Source organism: Aythya fuligula, chromosome 22, assembly GCF_009819795.1.
Source record: "Aythya fuligula isolate bAytFul2 chromosome 22, bAytFul2.pri, whole genome shotgun sequence".
NCBI classification, from domain to species: Eukaryota; Metazoa; Chordata; class Aves; order Anseriformes; family Anatidae; genus Aythya; species Aythya fuligula.
In genome coordinates, this window is record NC_045580.1 from 3,745,989 (window position 1) to 3,764,951 (window position 18,963).

Sequence of the window (18,963 nt, forward strand, 5' to 3'; positions counted from 1 at the left end):
TGGAAAAGGAGACTGCAACTGTGTTTGGAAATAAGCTTCGCTTGGTTCAAAATAGCGTGAATTTGATGAGCACTGCTCTGTGCTCGACTGCTTTCCTTCCTTTAGCTTTAAGGAAAGCAAAGCTCGGGTGACTTAGGAGAAGGGTAAAGCTCTGGGAAACACCGATCCAACATCCAATGTGTTTGCCTAACTGCTGGCAGCCGGGTGTGATGGACAGAGATACAAAGCATGCGCCTGTAATTTTAAACTCCGTTCAGGGTTTTGCAGTAGGCATCGAATTAAGAAAAAAAAAAAAGGAGAAAAAAAAAGTGAAAACAACCCAGTAGCTGAGCGTAATTGCCCTGGGGAGAGTATGTGGTTAACGCCCTGGCAACTACTTGCTTGAATTACTTCGGGGGGGAAGAAAAAAGAAGTGCTGGCACATGTTTCTGCTATAGCATTGAACTCCCTGTAGCTTGCTCTGTAATGCTGAGCTCCAGAAGCCCGTGATAGTGGGTATGGAAGTCATTGGTGGTGCTGCCTTGTTTCTCACCGCCACTGTTCAAGAATGAATCAAGATTTGATGTATCTATATAAATATCTTTCTGCCTTGCTGCCTAGCGTCGCTTTGTGAGCGTGGACTTCCTCTTCGACTTTGTTTGAGGCAGGGTTTGGGAGTGGAAATGCAGCTCGTGGTGCGGTGTCGTTGCTTCTTTCACGAGAAGTTCAGTTCTCTGTACGAGGCCTTCAGGAACTGGCTTTGGCGTGATGTGCAAACACAAGGGGTGGACGTGTGGGGCGGGTGCTTCTTTTTCCCCTTTTTGGGGAGAATGTGGTTTCTGTAGACACAGCCGGCTCCTCACGCATCTGTTGCAAGTTTGGGTGAGTTTGGGGGCGATGGTGCTAGGTGGAATTTTAATAATTATTACAGAAGATCATGGATATAACAAGGATGGGGGGAAGACCACACGAGCCTGCTCTGTTTTGGGGACGAGGCAATATTTAGTGGAAAATGACGGAGGGTTTTGTGCCTGCGCTCAGATCCAAGTGAGCTACAGCATGAAAAACACTTTTTACTGGGAATGCATTGATTAAACCAATTAAAATTGATCTCTGGGGCTTCTGCTGGAACTGGGCATTCTATTGGATTGTCCTTTGAGATGGTGACAGCACAGATTGTCGCTTCAGACAATGATTTTACGGTGCAACAGGTTGTTCCTGGAGTATTTCAAGGAGCATTTATCACTTAGGATTTGTGTATTGCTCCCATATAACGCAGGTGATGTTACTTTCTCAAACACTGACTGTTGCCTCCAGAAATAGGCTAAGAGGGTATGTGAAACCCTTGCCTGTGAGCTTTGTTCTGGTCAGCTGTGTGTGTGTTGTGACCATAAATAAGGAACATCCGATGAGCAAGTGATAGGCAGCCCTGTCAGCAAGTCCAACACCTCGCCTCCTGTCCCACGTTATTTCAGGGAGAAGCAAGGAGCAATATTTCAGGAGAGTTCAATCACCCTGGAAAAAAAACTCCTTATTCACTTTGCAGTCAAAATAATTGGAAAAAAAGGAGGGTGAGGATCCAAATCAGTGAGCTTAAACAGGCTTCCAGTGGAGGATGCTTGCTGGCAGAGGTGGCAGGGGGGCTTTGGGGGATTTCTAACTGTGCTGTTTGTGAATAAACAGCTTACCAGGGAAGCGACTGTGGTGAGACGTATAAACATAAGCATGAAATCAGAATCACATCCCAGCTAGTCTCATTCCATCTTCCTTTGCTTTTTGCTCAGCCTGGGAATCACCAGGTAGTGTTTTGGCCCAGGAGCAGGGTGTCTCAGCCTTTGGTGCTGGTAACGACTCCGGTAACTTTCTCAATTCCCTAATTTTGTTGTAGAAAAGGAAGAGGTTAGGGTAGCCTGTGGATTTGAATCATATGCTGATTCAAGAGAGACCTCTGCACCGAGGATGACACTTCTGCTTCGGCTAGGAATCTGCTCATTACAGCACTTCCAGCATCAGGCTGCTTGCTTGCGTGGGCTCCTGGAGCCTGATGACTTGAAGTGCTATTCACTTGCTTCTTCTTAAATTTAATTAAAAGAAATGGTGCTCTAAGTGCACCTCTAGATTTAAAATGTTTATAATCAAGCGAAGAAGCTTGACAGATTTCCTCACCTTGTTAGGAGTTGAAGGAAAACTTGCTTTTTTTTTTTTTTTTTTTTTTTTTTGGCTTGTAAGAGTGAATGAGTTCAAATATCCAAAGCGTGGGAGAAACTTTCTGGAAGATTGTCAGCAGCCCGTAGAGCAAACAAATATAACTTGAATCTGGTATTCATTGGAAATATACTCATGGCAGCCTGTGTGTGTGCTTATGTGTATATAAAAAATCTGTTTTGCTCTTGATCTTATGTGAGCTTACTGCTGATGTTAGTCTGCAGTGTTTTGAAAACATGCCTTTAAAAATCTAATTTGGTGTACCGAATGATCGCTTTTTCTTGACTTTCTGACATTTTTCCCGTTGTCCTTGAAGTTTCTTTCTTCCTGTCTTCCAGATTTAGCATTCAGTTTGTTTCCTGTTGTGTATGCTGTTGTTTTCCTCCCCCGGAGGTCTCTTGCTGTAGAGAAAACGCTCTGTTTTGACGTTTGCATAACCAGTGTGCAAGCTGTGCAGGTGTTTGCTGCTAGCAAACACACCAGCCATTAAAAACGAGCGAGGTCTCCTTCAGCTGTAGGATCAGGTTTGTCTCAATCACTCGAGCATCCAGCTTTTATTTTTATTATGTCTCAATCTTGGTGCATTTCCTCTTCTGAGCGATTCTGCAGCCTGTGCCTCCACGGTGGGCAAAGGCAGAAGTGGAGCAGGGCTGCGGGGCATCGTGTCCTGTAGCTGCTTGTGCTGCCCTAAGAGCTTGCAATAGCGGCAAGATGTGTGTCATAGTGTCCAGTTTTTCGGCACACTGTGGTCTGTGTGTTTTGGGTAGGCTGTGTGGGAGTGTAAGATGGATGCTGGTTGGTGCCAGCTTAAGGCAGGCTTAATTTAAAGCCCAGAAGTTCAAATAAGATTGCGTTTGCATGTTGAAAGTTTCAGGGTGTATTTGCAAGGAGCAGAGGCCTGGATGTGTTCCCCTCTGATGTTGAAACTAGAGCAGAGAGGCAGAGGTGCTGAGAGCAGGGCTCGAAGAGGCTCGTGTGAGCGCTCGCGGATGTGGGTGAGTCTTTGTTCCTTCAATTTCAGCCTTGTTGCAATCGTGGGGCTGTTAGAAGTGAATGCAGCTCTCCTGTGTAATACCTTAACAGTCGCTGTGCTGAAAGCAGCCTCCTGTTGTGGCTAACATCACCGTTAGCACGCCTTCCAACGCCAGCAGCACTCGATGGCTTGATTTCTTTTCCTGGGACTGCAACAACCTCGCTGGCTCTGCAGCCCTGCAGTTTTGATGTCCAGGCCTTCCCCAGAAACTGCTGTGAGCTTGCACGACCTCCTCCTGCGATTTTAGCAAAGGGAACCTGCCTGCTTGTTGTATCAGGAGAGCTCGACAGATGCTATTCAAATTCTGCTGTGGCTCACTTGCATTTCTATTTCAAAATTAACGCTGCTGAGGGTGCTTCTAAAGCCCTGCGTGCATTTCCTGACTAATTGAGTGCATGTGGTAACTTCTTGTTTCTGTTTATAGACCGAGTAGGCAAGCAGATATGATTCAACGTGGTGACTTCCGAGTAGAGCTTTTGTTTGGTGGGGGCACTGTGCTGTTCTGCAGAGCACTGACGGTTTGGGAGCTTGTTTTGGTTGCCCTGCTTGATGGCAGCGTGCCCTCGAAAACCAGACTGTAGGTTTGGGCATCTGGTAGGCCCAAATGATAACATCTGCAGGGCTGGGGATTGGAAGCAAGGGGTATTTCAGGAGTTAAGCCTTCTTAATATTCTGTTGTATGTTTGCCACGAGCCAAAGGTAAGTCATTCAGTCAGTAGCAGGTTTTCTGGAGGAGCACAAACATTTCAGAAACCGTTGGCTTGGATTCTTTATGGATTCACAGTGCTGCACGAGGCACGTGAGACTTGTCACTTTAAAATAAATAAAAAGCCACCCAGAGGTGATGTTTGTAGCCTGTGTAGCTGAAGCAGTGCAGTAAAAGGAATTCTGTAAAGGACAATTAACAGGTCTGCACCCAAAGGAGAAAGGTGCCCGAGCTTAGCCCTGAGTAGCTTGCTGGGCTGCCTACAGTGGTAAATGGGACTTCTGTGACCCCTGTAAATATTCTGAGTTTCTTGAGTTTACTTTATAAATAATAGTAACAAAAACTGGCTGAACATGCATATCTTTTTCCTGCAGTGTGCTAGTAGTGCCACTGACTGACAGTGCTGTGGCACTACTCTGACCATGCTCAACTTGCCTGAACTCTTGATTACAGTTTAATTTAGGGACTCGGTGGTTGTCCTTTTATTGTTTCTACTACAGAAAGCTTTTACTTGTCTGGATCCCTTACTTGCAGAGAGGAGCTGCCATGTGTCAGTTTGCCCTGCTACAGAAATTACTCACAGCAGCAGCTTCCTTGCAGCTTTGTACCTAGATTATTTACACTACGTGCGGCAGGGCAGGAAAATAACTTGCTGGGAGGAGACTGGGAGAGGAATCCTCTGCTCCTTCAGAGAGGATGAATCAGGGTGGAGAACCTCCTTTTCACCATGGAATCAGCTCTACCGAGGATGTTAACACAGCCTGTTACGAGGGAAAATTCAGAAGTTATTTTCTAAATAAGGTCAGCCCCTCGCGAGCGTTTCCACATGAGAACGCAGTTATGTAAGCGGGAGGGTGGGGGTAGGTGAAAGGCTGAGGAGAAGTCATTACTCAGGATGTAGACTGGATGTTTAGGAAATAGCATGAGTTATTTTGCTCGTTCGGCTGGCATGCTTCGGGAACCAAACTGTTAACAAAATTCATGTATCCGCAGAGGAGAAAATGGGGTTAGGCAGGGAATGTCACAAGCCCTCTCCATGTAACGTGGAAATGCAGACGGTTTTGGGGAGCTAGGCTGTGTTTAGCTGTTGTCTTTCTGACAGCAGTCTTAAAGGGATGCTAGCTCAGCAGGATTTCGTATCCTTCTCTAGCTCCAGTATGAAGACTTTACTAATTCACACAGGAAAAAGCGACCAATATTTAATGCCTACTGGAAATGACCGTGCGTATCGCTGAAGGGGAAGGAAATGCATGAAGAATGACTTGGAAAAAAAATGCTGGAATTTAAAGAGAAAAAGTTGGAGAAGACTTGTGTTATGCCGTGAACTAGGGAAGCCCTCTGGGGGAGGTTAGTGCTCTGGGTGCATATTTTGGAGAGCTAACAGACACACTTCTGTCCAGCGAAAAAGATGTGACAGAATACGAAACTCAAGTGGTGCATGCGAGTCCTCCTTCTGTCACTTCCTCCTCATGCAGCTAGGACTTTTTTTTATTAACAAAACCCATCAGGGTGAAGTCTACATCTGCATTTAAATTAGAACATCTTAAAGAAAAGAACAGGCTCCAAAGCTGCCCACAAGAAAGGTTTCCTTGCCAAGCTCCAGCATATGAACACTAACTAACTGCTTATTACCCAAGAAGAAATTCATTATCATTTAAATGTTGTTGGAGAGTGGAATGTAAATTATTTCTCTTTAATTTGGCTTTCAATTGCTGGTTTAGGTGATAATTATGGAACTCAGATAAGACTTAGCATAATTGGTGTAAATTCATAGCCATTTTAGTTTTGTTTGCATCGAATTGGACCACTATCTTGAAAATCAGTTTATGGGGAAAGGTAACCTTCCAGATCACTGCACAACAAGGAAGTAAACTTCTTATTCCTGTCAGCTTCTTTGCTTTCAGAGCTTATAGACTTGGGGAGTTGTACAGAAGGCTAACTCTGCGGACTTGCTTTTGTGGCTGAGAGTCCAAGTGCATTGTTTAGCTGGTAGTAATTATTTTTTAAAGCGTGGATAGGTTTCTCAGAGCTGGCAAAAATCTGATTCTGCTTCTTGGCAACTGTGTGGTGTTTCTTGGGCTTGCGTGCCGAGGGCCAAGACAGCACTTTTTGGGGTTCCTTTGATGGGAAGGGGACCGTGGTCATGGCCCTCAGTGCGTCATGGTGGGGCCTTCTGTGGTGTGAGCAGCTGGCAGTGCCTGGTCCCATCTAACAGCAGGGCTGTGCTGCCCCCTGGTACATGTCACCCACGTGTAGGGACAATGTCACTCGCTGCCACCCATGGAGGGGACACCGGGGTTACGAGTGGGGAGGTGGCAGCAGCTCTCGGCCATCTGCTGCGGGCCCGGTGGCTGCGGCCTGGGGAGCAGGCCTGTACTGGAGCTGGCTGTTTGTGCAGGATTATTTGTGTCCTGAAATCCATTAGTTTTGGTGTTTGGACAGGATGTGGGTTGGGGTGGGATGCTGGAGCTCACAGGCTGCCTCCAAGGAGTCTCAGGCTGCGCTGTGACAGCCGAGGCCGGAGCCCAAATGCCAAGTACGGAGCCTGCCCTGGGCTGGAGATGAGGGTTTGGGGCCTCCTCCTTCCCTTCGGTTGTAGCACATAGCCCCAGAAATACACACTTTTATCTCCAGTCTGAAGAGCCCAGGTACAGATACATGACCAGGAGGTTTTGCTGTGTAGCCCCTGTTACCAGGTCAGCAAACGATGCTGATACCTGGGCGTGAGACCGCCCTTTTTGTCGATCCCCAGGGCTCTTTCAAGACCCCACTAATCAGATGTGTTGAGCTCTTTAAAAACCACTAATCAGATCAAAGTAAGTATTTTCTTTTAAGTACTTTCCATAATACATAAATCCAGGAAAACAGGGATTTTCTTTACCCTCCCAACGCTGACAGACATCTAGCTCGTTAAAAATGTAAAATAGTGTTTGTGCTTTATAGCTGCAACTGGTTCTGATGGGAATGGAAAGGCGTACTGCATGCAGAGAGCGCCTTTCAGTAGTCAACTATTGCATTTCTGGCAGTGAATATAACACGTAATTGTGTTTTAAAAGAAGGGGGAGGCTTCCCAGCAGCAGCAGCATGGGCTTGGAGCAGATGCTGAGCAGGTGAGGATCTGAGATGGCGTTTTCAGGCGCTCCTGACGAGGTTGTGCTGCCATCGTGCCTCCCGATGCCTCGAGCTGGGTGCTGCTGTGGGGTACATGGGGTGAGGGTGCCTCACCCCACAGCCCCTGTGTTGCTGGCCCTGCTGTGCAGTTTCAGGAGGGGAGGAACCCTTCTGTGATCAGCAGCCCCGCGCCGCCCTGTGGGGTGGCTTCTGTTGAGCTAGCAATAGTTAAATGGAATTTCGTTCGCTTCCTGTCTTGCACGTTTTGTTGAAAGTAGTTCCGTTGTTGCTATTTTTAAAGCTGATTACTGTGCAGAGAGGACTCTGAAGCTGTCTGCGTTGTACAAGTCAGCTTGGGATCACCGCGAGCGTTTCGACTCGCTGCTGATGTGAGCAGGCTGGAGGCTCGTGTTAACATGAGGAGCGCACAGAAAACTTCTTGCTGGTGTGGTTGTCGGATATCAGATCCAGTTGTGCTTTCTGGAGCCAGGTGCAGCCACCTAGCTGCTCGCATTGAGGCTAACTGCTGCTGTCTGGTGCATAGCTGGTAGCATCTGAAAAGCATGTGTCGTGTGATAACCTCCTGCCTTTGTGGTTTCTGAAACGTGCCTTTTACTTGTTGGGGGCTTGTTAAAAAAGCCGACTTTTTTGAACTCAAATATGGAAGGTGGTTGCAGGAAAAAAAATACCAGCTGTTTGCAGAACCCAAAAGCTGTGGTTTTTTGTTTGCTTCAAATTATTAAGGTCAGAAGCATATACTTCCAGATACCTGTATGGTACTGAGCCTGTTTCCTAAATGTCATCTGGTAACTGTGCAATTAATTATAGGATAACCCCAGAAGTGGGAGGAGATAAAGTTCCCTACCCTCTCCTCTGATGTCTTGCAGTAGTACTTAGTGGATGGTGTTCTGCAGTGCTGAGCACACGATAGGGGATTAGAAATTCCCCGGCTGTAATTCTGGTTTCCAGCACTGTCCGTGCTTCAGCTGCCTCACCTGTAAAATAACGTAAATAACCTGTTGTGTTTTTTTTGCCTCTAGGAGACTTAATATGATCTCATATTGAGAAGAATGTCCAGGTCCTGAAGGAGGTTGTATCCATCAATAGAGTTGTTGATGTGGGATTTACAGAGAAGTAGGCATTAATTGCTCTGCTATTGAAATAATTACGGTGTGTTTGCAGCTCAGCGTGGGGTGCCACTGGGCCATGAGGCTGCAAGAAGTTTTGGATTCTGACTTTTTTTTTGGGGAAAATAGAAATTTTCAGCAGTAGCAAGGAATAGTACAGCGATCGGAGTGGTTTACCTCAGTCTGAGTAATTGTCTCACTTCCAAGGCAGTCAGCTGTCCTCCTTTTACCATCTAAACGTAGCGTTTCTGGGGAAAGGAAGTGGTGTAGTGGAGTTGTCCGAGGTGCAGCTCTTAATTCTGCGAAAACAAAAACAATTAGAAACTGCGTCATCATCGCTTTTAGGAGCCCTGACTTGGAGTCAATGAGTTAGTGTGAAGTTCTCAGATCCTCCCACATCCTCTCTAATGCTTTTTTTTTTTTCCTTAATTTTCCATGAGACTGAATGAGCGTGCTTTGCATTTTTTGAAGAAATGCTCGTAGTCATTTTTCCGTGCACTGAGATTGCATTTCTTGCTGTGAGATCAACTTTGGGTCATGCCCTTCTAAGCAGCCAAGCTTACATGTGAAGAGCCTTCACTTAAGTTTTGAGTAGGATGGTTTTACAGTAACTCAGGCGCTCTGATTTGAGTTTTGTACCCTCTTAGTTGTCATAATTGACTTGTACATCAACTCCGTTGTATGGAATGGGGCATTTGGGGTTTAACCAAGGCAGCTGAGCGATGTTATTTGTTTCAGGGCCACGGAGGTGTGGCTGAGTTCAAGTCCTAGCTTCCCTTGAAGAATCTGCTGCCAGCAGCCGATCCCTAGGGGTGCTGAATGTTCTTAGTGCAGACCCCGTGTTCACAGGTTTGACTGAAGCCAGCAGGAGCGCAAATACACAATCAATTTGCCAACCTGCTCTTGAATAAGGAGTGTGCACTACAACTTCAAAACCAATGAAGCATTTTGTAGTTGGCTGTCTTCTTGCAGCTCCTCGTTCCTTCTGTACAGTGCTTTTTTGTAGCCTGCTTGCAGTGAAACAGCTCCACAGCCGTGGGGTGTGTGCCAAATCGTGGCACATGGCACGGTGCTGTGCCCATCCATCGCCCGGTTGGAGTGGTCTCCTCCTCGCTGCGTGTGAAGAGCCCTGGGGAGGAGTTGAGAGATGCTGGAAGGAAACAAAAGCTGTGGCTGGCGGTGGCACAAGTGGCAGTGCTGGCTTCCCGTGGCCTCGAGGTAAGGATGGTGTCGGAGTCCTGCTCCAGTTGGGTGACTTGGTCACTTGAAGCTGTTTAACTAATGGCCTCGCTGCTGGAGGTGCCAACGCTGTGATTCAAGCCGTCCATCTGCCAGTAGTGGCTTTGCAAGACTGAGCCCGTACGTAGAGCAAAGCTTTTGTCCAGGAAATGGGAAAAGAAAAATCAGCTCGGGGAGGAGCAGCAGTGAGGAGGGGTGAGTGCTGGAAGCACCCGGCTGGCTCCTGCCTTCACCGAGATGCATGGAGCACGGCCAGCCAGGAACAGAACACCACAACCACAGCAACAGAGGGAGGATGGAGAGCTGAGGAATGCGTCTGTGCAGCCTGGGGAGCTGATGAAGAAGCTCTGGGCACCTCAAGACACAGCCTCGAGACCGGTGTCAAGGCAGCACGGTGTTGAGGGCAGCTGTGACTGCACGGAGTGGAAAAACAGTTGGCTTTCTGAGCTTCCCCTCATGATGTGTGGTTGGTTCAGTACCTGACGAGGTGCTGAGAGCTCTGCGTGTGTGTCAAACGGCTCTCGGGGGAGCGTAGGAAATCCCACCCAAACCGTGGCTGCTGCTCTGTCACCAGACCGAAGCCCAGCCCCAAAACACGCCGCCCGTCCTTTGAAGCTGCTGCAGGTGCTGCCTCCGGCTTATTCGCAAGCAGCGAGGGGAGCAACTGCTGTGGCTTGTGGTCCCTGGGATGGTTGAACGGTGCCAAAAACGCTTGGCTGGTGGGTGTTTGAATCCCACACACAGCCAGGGGCATTCAGGTGCCCAGGGCAGCGGTTCCCAGCCTGTGGCTCAGCTCTGGGCACCAGTACTGGTGAGATTTGTGCTCCTGCTTGTTCAGCTCCAAGTTTGCCAAGGGAGTCTGTAAGAAACAGAGGGCTGCTGGTGGCTCAAAACACTTGGGAAGCTCTGGTCATTGAGCCATTCTTTGAAAATATTGCCGTATTTTCTGGAAAATGCTTATTTCTGCATGCTGGAGCAACGAGGTGAGGACAGCTGCTGGTGGTACTGAGCACACAACAGCATCGTCGTGACTGATGTGCCAATAACCACGGGTGTCTGTCAGTGCAGCCTGTAAATGTCACTGTAATTGCCAGCGTTTACTTGGTGTGTCTTCGTTAACAAACGTGTAACGTGGCTCATTAAAATAAAGGAGTGCACTTGTTGAAATATTCTCTTAGCCCAGGTTTGGCAGCTGGGTGCTGTGTGAGCAAGCTGGCTCCTGCTTTCCTGTTGTTATTTAGAGATGCAGCTCTGCATTTACACCAAGTGATGGTCACTTCTCAAGCTAAGAAGCTCACTCCTTTTGAGAAAATAAGCCACTTTTCACCTCCTGGAGCACTGCATCGCTGCTGGCCTGCCAAACTTAAAGGGTGCCAGGCCTGCTGGTGCTGTGCAAGGTGCTTGGCACGGCCCCTTTCCTGGCTGAGGCTGCACACACACTGCCCACCAACCCTTCACGGAGATGGTTCAGAACTTAATTCCTGCAAATTGCTTCAGTGTTAGTGTAGGGAAGGCATTTTTGCTGTTAGCTCGAGCCTCCCCTTTCATAAACTGAGTAAAACCAACTTCCATCCCTCTTGCTGCCTGAGTTGTGAATGCATTCAATGACTCCAACCAGCCTGCTGTCGGCTTTTCCTCCCCCCACAGCCACAACCTGTCCTCTTCTCTGTCCTTTTCTCCAAGTGAGAGCTTCCAGAAGAGGGCTGGGGGAACGGGCTGTACGGCTGGGACCTCTGCTTTGCAATTTTTCTGTTTTTTTTTTTAGCCAAATGCGCTGTGGGGACAGAAGGGGACCCCAACAAATGGGACCCCGACCCCTGGGCTTCTTTCTGGGCCACGCTGGGCTGCGAGCTCACCATTAAATCATCTCCAAGGGATGAGCTGGGGCTCTGCCTCCTCACCTGAGCCTCTGTGGGGATTGCTGCTGGGAAGAGGAATACAAAACCTGGAGTTACTCAGCCCTGCAGCGCTGTGGGGTGCTGTGTGGCTGGGTTCCCCGGTCAGGGAGCAGCTGGGGTGCGGCTGCGTTCACGTGGGGAGCTGGCACCTCGCTGTCCTCATCCAGCTCCTTGGCTCGCGTGGTGTTTCCTACACACGGGACCTTATCTGCTGCTTTCATTTGTATTTAAATAAAGTTCCTTTAAGGGCAGGTGAGGGATTCCAGTGTGGATCCATAGGACAGGCTGATGAAGCAGGACTGGGGCTGAGGTGCACCAGGGCTCCCCGACAGCCCCTCTCCTGTTACCTAACACAGCCTGGTGAGCAACAAAGAAAGCTTTTTGGGGGTGTTGGAGCCAAACAACCAAATCCTGTGGCTGCTTTCCAACACGTCGCGTGTCCGTGGGAGAGCTGCCGAGTGGAGCAGCCTCCAGGAGAGCGGCCGGGTGGTTTCGTGCTTTCACTCGGGGTCATTTTCGGCGTCTGCTGGCGTTGGGCACGTGGGAGGTAACACAAAGCAGGATCCCTCGCTGGGAAGCCGGCACCTTCTGCGAGCACTGAGCAGCTCTCGGTGCTGAGCCACAGCACAAAGCGCGTTGGAATAAGCGAGGGTGAGAGAGGGAAGCTGCTGGCAGAGGTGATTTATGCTTTTGAGTCCCACGTGCCTTTTATAGGGCATGGAAAGCCTCCTCTGGGCTCTGTGGGCTGGGTCGAAGCGTGGAAAAAGGGCTCGCAGCACATGGGCACATATCACAGCGAGCAAAGTCGCCTCCAGGTGGGTTTAGGTTTTGTGGAAGCCTGGCGTGGAGCTGGGGGACCCGAGCCCAGGTGTCTGGGGGAAATAGCTGCAGAAAGGCCAGGAGCAGGTTGTGGGGTAGGTGTTGCAGCTGGGACGGCGCGTCTGGCACAAGGAGGATTGAAAAATGCCCAAGATGGAGCAATTTGGGGCTGCTCCAAGCAGAACAGGAGGAACTGGTGAAAGAGAGGGGCTGGGGGCTGATTTGAGCTGCTAACACCCCTGGGCTCAGCACCCTGACCCCCAGCTTTTGGGGAAAGGTCATTACCCATTTGGAAGGAAACCCCAAGCATTGTGGGGTCCTACCCCTTTTCTCTGAGTTTTGTTTCCTTTTGGCGGGGGGGAATTTGCCTTGGAAATAACTTGGCTGCCTCAAAGAGGTCCTGCGAGGCAGCCGTGGTGGAAAATGCCCTAAGAAACGCCGCCCTTGCTGATCAGCTCCGTGTGCTGGATGGGTGCTGGGTGAACACCCAAAAAGCAGTCCCTTGTAGGACAGGGTTTTGGGGCTGAGCTGCTTCTGGAGATGCAGTGGGTGCTGTTTCTGCCTATTTCGGTCACTTTTCTAAAAGAAACTTCTCTTTCTGTGATCCTCTGCAGGCGTAACCTGACCAAGTTGTCCCTGATATTCAGCCACATGCTGGCAGAGCTCAAAGGGATTTTCCCCAGCGGCCTCTTCCAAGGGGACACCTTCCGGATCACCAAGGCAGACGCTGCCGAGTTTTGGAGGAAAGCTTTTGGGGAGAAGTAAGTCTCCGGCTGTGCTCGACGTTACGGATGTGACACCTCTAAAAGTGGTGGTTGGTGACTCAGAAGAATCGTTATTGAGGTTAATCAGAGAAATTAATGCCGGGAGAGACCCATTAGGTCATTTGGTCCACTCTCTCGGGTGGGGTACAGGATTGTTCCTGCTTTCTGTTTTCCACTTCTTTGTCCTGTCTTGTTTTCAATGTGCAAAGTGATCCGTCCTTCACTTTTCCTAGGACACTGTGGTACTGTCACGAGGTTCCCTGGCTTATTAAGCCTAAATGCTCCTCTCCTTAATTTAATTCCTTAACTTCTAAGGGAGCTCCACGAACTATGCAAAATAATCTGCTTTCTTCTTCCGAAGGCTACCGTGCTCCCACTATTAGCTGTCCTTCAGCTAAGCCACTCAATTAAATTCTTTCATCTTCCCTCCGATTAGGCTTTCCAATCACTTCGTCACCTTTCTTCAGGTTCCTCTGAACTTTTGTCAGTCTGCATAATGGCTCTGTTAAGGTAGAATGAAGGAGAAAGTTGAGAGCAACGTGTGTGTAGGTGCAGACTGTTGAAACGTCACTTTTAGTTTTTTGTACCCAATAAAACACCGACAGAATGAGCTTCAGAGGTGCCCCCAGCAGTGCTGGGGGATTAAAGTTGATGGAATTGGGCGCTGCTCTCTAGCTGAGGCATTCCACGTGCAGGGTTTAATTAGGAGCAGTCAGAACAAAAAGCAGCGAGATATTTACTCACGGGTACCACAGTTACCTGTAGCTAGGTGTGCTCACAACAGGTTTCTACTCTGATATTTTAAAAGAAGGGAAACACTCCTTTAAACAGGAGCCTCTGTTTGGGTTTCTGGTTATCTTACTTCTCCAGTTAATCCCTGGTTAGAGAGTTGCAGCTTTTTTGTTTTAACTGTCTAGGGCTCTGCTTAGTGCTGACTCCTTTCTCTGCTCTGAAACTCTTACCCAGTGGTAGTGCTGCGTACAGCCCGTGGTTCGTACAAACGCTGACGTGATAGCACTGCAGAAAAAGGGGAAGGAGAAAGCAGGGAGGGACGTCAGCTCCCAGAACCGTGTATACGCAGAGAAAGCTGGCTAACGTGTGCTGGGCTGTTGATTTCCCTCAGTGCCAAGAAGCCTTTTGCTCACATTTCGTGAGTAAATCTCTTGGGGCTGATGTTGTTTTTCCTCTCTTCTGTTACCGTGAGGCGTCTGCTCACAAATAAAGCTCACGAGGTGGGTACGTGGTGGTCCTCAGACACACAGCGTTTACAGCTGGCTTGCTTTTCCCCAGGACCATCGTTCCCTGGAAGAGTTTCCGTCAAGCCCTGCACGAGGTGCACCCGATCAGCTCGGGGCTGGAAGCCATGGCCCTGAAGTCCACGATCGACTTGACGTGCAACGACTACATCTCAGTGTTTGAGTTCGATATCTTCACGCGACTGTTTCAGGTAAGGACTGAGGAGTGCAGATCACTTGAAATGTACCTTAGTGCCTCAGGTCAGACTCTTTTCCCGAGATGAACCATATTTTACACATTAAAATGCCATTATTTATGTTGTAAAGGACTTGGTCTTCTTGCCCCCCATCCTCTGGCCAGTTTTGGTAATAGTTAGAACCAGTAAAAGCGTTTGATACTTCTGGTTGAAGAAGAAAACGTCTAAATATAAATTGCAACTGCATGCAAGGCACATCCAGCATCCTCCCGTGAATCACTTTTTCCTTTTCAAAGGTCACTTTTAGTCTGAAGTCCTGACACAACTTCTGTTAGCCAGGAAATGCGAAGCTGAGTTTATCAGTCTGCCTTTCCTCGCGCCCTTTTCTTTCGTGTTAGATTTCTTTTCCGTTGGGGGGATGTTCAGGATGGAGCACGAGGAGCATGGAAATTTGTGCTTCCTCCCTTCTGAACTGACACAGCCAGGATGTCGCAGACGCATTTTGTGCTCTGCGTGCAAGAAGTGTTTGTGTTACAGCGGGGATATTAATAGTAGGTAAAACTGTAACCCACGGTCTGTAATAGTTCTGAGCTCTAAAATGCAGCTTTTGATGGTGCAACTGGGTATTTACAAGAACAAACACTTACTTCTTTGGCTCCGGCTTGCCTTTTCCCATGTGATAGGGTGGGTTGTAATTAAGATATGTCTAGATGAAAAATTCCCATGTTCGGTGTTGCAATGCATCTGATCTCATTCAGCACTTTTTCCAGCTCTGGTACATAAAGAGCGAGTTGAGAGCCGCTGTGATTTCCGAGAGATACATACAAGCTTCCTGGGGAGAGCTAGCACCTTAGGCAAGTTGAGAAATTTGGAAAAACTGAGTGAAATTCGGACACGCAAACACTTCTCCGAATCGAAAGCTTTCAAACTGTTGTTGTGACTTTTCAGGCATCGTTTTGGGGAATATTTAACTTGTATGTGCTGCTTTATGTACTCAAACCTCAGCCTAAGCAGCAGTCCTTGCCACACCCAGGTGAGGTTAGGTGGCTGAGGAGTAGTCACGAGCATCTTACACACGGTGAAACTGAGACAGAGAGGGGAGATCACTTTCCTGAGGCCATGTAGGAAGTTTTTGTTAGGCATCCGACTAGTCATGGTTTCTGGTCCTGTGCATAATCTTAGGCGATTCCTGTCTCCATCACTGGCTCAGGGATGAGTAATTTTCTCTGCAGAAGCAGCACGTATTGGTAGCTCTTCTCGAGCTGTCTTTTTGTGACCTCAGTGACCTCTCCCGTGGCGTTTTTTAAAGGAATTTTGGTTAACTTCTGTCCTCGGTGATATTTTTATCGCTGATGAGAGAATTTCAAACCTTAAGGCTGGTGCAGGAAAACACGGGTTCTAGTTCCTCTACAGGATTTACGGTGGGATAAGAAACCTGATGCTTTAACTGACCCCTTTTATTAAGGAATATCGCGTGTGTTGCTGCCCCTTAGAAGCGTGTGGCTAATACATCTCTTTGTTCTCTCTACAGCCATGGTCCTCTTTGCTCAGGAACTGGAATAGCCTCGCGGTGACTCACCCTGGTTATATGGCATTCCTAACCTATGATGAGGTGAAAGCCCGGCTTCAGAAATTCATTCACAAACCTGGCAGGTTGGTGCTTGGCAGCAGTGGCCCTTTTGATGGCTCCCGATAACGTCGCGGATTACTCACTGGCGGAGGAATTATTGGGCTTGGGTTTGTCTCTGTCCTCCTTCCTCAGAAATTTTAACTAACCTGGGGGCTGGCCAGGACCCTGAACGAGGGGTGCACAAGAGTGCACCTCTAGTTCCTTGCTGCTTTTAAAAATGGAAACCTTGTGCAGTCTGTTGGTTTTTTTCTTAAGTTAATTTGAAATAAATGATTATGAGGATGCTGAGTTCTCTTGCTGTGGACCCTGGGTTTCGTTTCACACTGCGCCAGGTGCTTGGGTGCTTTTCTCTCTTGGTGTCAGATTGCAAAGTTCTCCTTTGGTCTGCCTGGGGGTAGAGTGAGAAAAGCTGGTGTAAATCGTCCAGCTCTTCCTCCTAGTTTTTATTTGATGTCCTAAGATATCCAGACAAAGGCTGCCTACTTGACATCGAGTCGTTTCTGCCCGTTCCAGGCTGAACTGGAATTTCTTTGTGTTTTCAGTTACATTTTCCGGTTGAGCTGCACACGACTTGGTCAGTGGGCCATTGGCTACGTCACTGCAGATGGGAACATCCTTCAGACAATCCCCCACAACAAACCCCTTTTTCAAGCACTGATCGATGGCTTCAGGGAAGGCTTGTAAGTAGCTTATCAATAACAAGTTTTTGTCCTTTGGGTGTTTTTTTTTTCCTGTGAATTATCCATCTTAACGCTGTGGTAAGGCCTGAAAGTCAGTTGAATGGTAAAATGCGCCCGCTGGGCTCATCACACGTTGTGTCCTCAGGAGAGGCAGCGTGTTGCAGAGGTCAAGCAATCACTGTTGACATCACCGAGCCCCCTTTTGGACATCTCTCAGCTCTTCCTTTTTATTTAGACCTTGATTCAGCAAAACACTTGAAGCAAGTGAATAGTCCCATTGATGTCAGTGGAATAATTCATATGCTTAACTGCTCTGGCACTCGAGAGTACTCAGCTATCATTTGCACTGGATATCTGCATTGTCCTTTGCAGCAGCAGACGATGAGTGTGTGCCTGCCTTTCCCTTGTCATACATTCTTCTGCAGTGGGTTCCTTAACCTGTGCTACCACAGCTGCTATTACAGGCTCAGTTTTCTTACACTGGCTGTGCCAGTTTCACTGCAGGATGATTTAAGAATCGTAAACTAGGACCGTAACCTCGTGTTTAATTGCTCCCAGGAAGGGAAACGAGTTTCCTTTTATTTTAAAGAATGGCATGTTTGGGTTTTGCCTGGTAGGAATATTCTTCCAAAACTTACTTAGAACTCAGAGTATCCTGAATTTCCTCCTCTTGGTTCTCACCCTCACTCTTATTTCCTGCTTACAGTTATTTATTTCCCGATGGCCGGAATCAGAATCCTGACTTGACTGGCTTGTGTGAGCCCACACCTCAGGACCACATTAAAGTTACACAGGTGAGCAAAGCCTTCTATCCCATTCTGTCATGCTCCTTGTTCTGCAAAATATTCATTCTTCTGTGCTCTTCACCGTGGCTGTGCCCTTGAACCCTGAGTTCCCAGGCTGTTCTTGGGAAACCTAAACAAAAATCTGGTATAAGTTGAAGCCCGCTTTCTTCAGAGCTTGATGGATATATCCAGCACATAAAATCCCAGTGAAGTTTTTGCAGATTTCTGTTCTATTTTGCAGTTTGTTCTTGTGTTTGGAACTTACTTTGTCCTGCACGTCTTCTGTTGGATTTCTTGTAGCTCTGATAACTCTTGCACGTCGTTGTACAGTATCAACACTGTCTGTCTGTCTTTCTCCAAGGAACAATATGAATTGTACTGCGAGATGGGCTCCACGTTCCAGCTGTGCAAAATCTGTGCTGAAAACGACAAGGATGTGAAGATCGAGCCGTGTGGCCACCTGATGTGCACGTCCTGTCTGACTGCGTGGCAGGTGAGGCGTTGGCTCTTGTTTATCGGAGTGAGGCAAGTTGCTTTTTTACAGAAGCAGTATCTCCTCTTCCCCAAACTGTTGAGTTTCCTTCAGGTATGGAGGGGAGGGAGTGTAACCGAGGAAATACCAATGCCAGCTTCACCTGCCCAGGGAGAATGTGGGCAGATGCCTGATCTGAGTGCAGGAACAGGCAAGAAGTGCAAGGACTTGCTAAAAAGCTGTTCCTCTGCTCCAGACAGAAAATCCTCCATTTTTATAGCACAGTTGGCCTTTCTCTTCCCCTCGGTTGAACGAAACCTGCCAAAAAGCAGGCTTAAAACTCTCTGTATACTACCCGTGTATTTAATCTCTGCATCTCAGGGGTGGTTGTAACAGCTCTCTCCTCTTCCCTGAAGGAATCAGAAGGCCAGGGCTGCCCTTTTTGCCGCTGTGAAATCAAAGGCACGGAACCGATTGTAGTAGACCCGTTTGACCCCAGAGGAGGAGGAGGATTGTCACGGCAAGGGGCAGAAGGAACTCCCTCACCCAACTATGATGACGACGACGACGACAGAGCCGATGATTCCCTCTTCATGATGAAAGAACTCGCTGGTACCAAAGTAAGGGCGCCTGCTGGTGTGCTAGATGTGGCAGCGTGTGCAGAGGCCGCGTGTTCTCCATCAGAGAGGATGTGGTCTTGGTGCTTTGTGCACGCGAGGGTTGTCAGACCTTAAAACAGGAGGGATTTTAATCAATACGAGGAGGGTGAGGTAAATAGGGATTCAGGCTGGGTGCTGTCAGTGCAGCTCACGCTGTTCTGTGAAGCAGGAGCGAGCACACTTTGATCAGTTGTACGTTGCCTTGAAAGATTGGGTGTTTGTCAGCCCTTAGAAGGTTGAAAAGGCTGCCTGGGTCTATGGAAATGTGAGGTCTGGGTCTGTAACACTTCTCTGCGTGCTTAGCAGTGCTGCTTTTCACTTACTAGCCATACTTCACCCATATTAGCAAAAGCTCATCCACTTTCCCCAGCGATGAATGCAGCCGACCAGGTACAGCCTTCCCAAGGTCCTGATGAGTAACCGG

At 48.2% G+C, this 18,963-nt stretch overlaps 1 protein-coding gene across 1 annotated transcript in view; it reads left to right on the forward strand.

Annotated features, from left to right (window-relative positions):
• The window catches only part of CBL (Cbl proto-oncogene), a 32,859-nt gene that overhangs the window by 5,895 nt on the left and 8,001 nt on the right, over positions 1-18,963 (forward strand). The window contains exons 3-9 of the mRNA XM_032202008.1: positions 12,732-12,878; positions 14,172-14,328; positions 15,845-15,966; positions 16,486-16,623; positions 17,330-17,417; positions 17,770-17,901; positions 18,297-18,500. Coding sequence (XP_032057899.1) covers positions 12,732-12,878; positions 14,172-14,328; positions 15,845-15,966; positions 16,486-16,623; positions 17,330-17,417; positions 17,770-17,901; positions 18,297-18,500 — 988 coding nt within the window. The remainder of the gene's footprint in view (positions 1-12,731; positions 12,879-14,171; positions 14,329-15,844; positions 15,967-16,485; positions 16,624-17,329; positions 17,418-17,769; positions 17,902-18,296; positions 18,501-18,963) is intronic.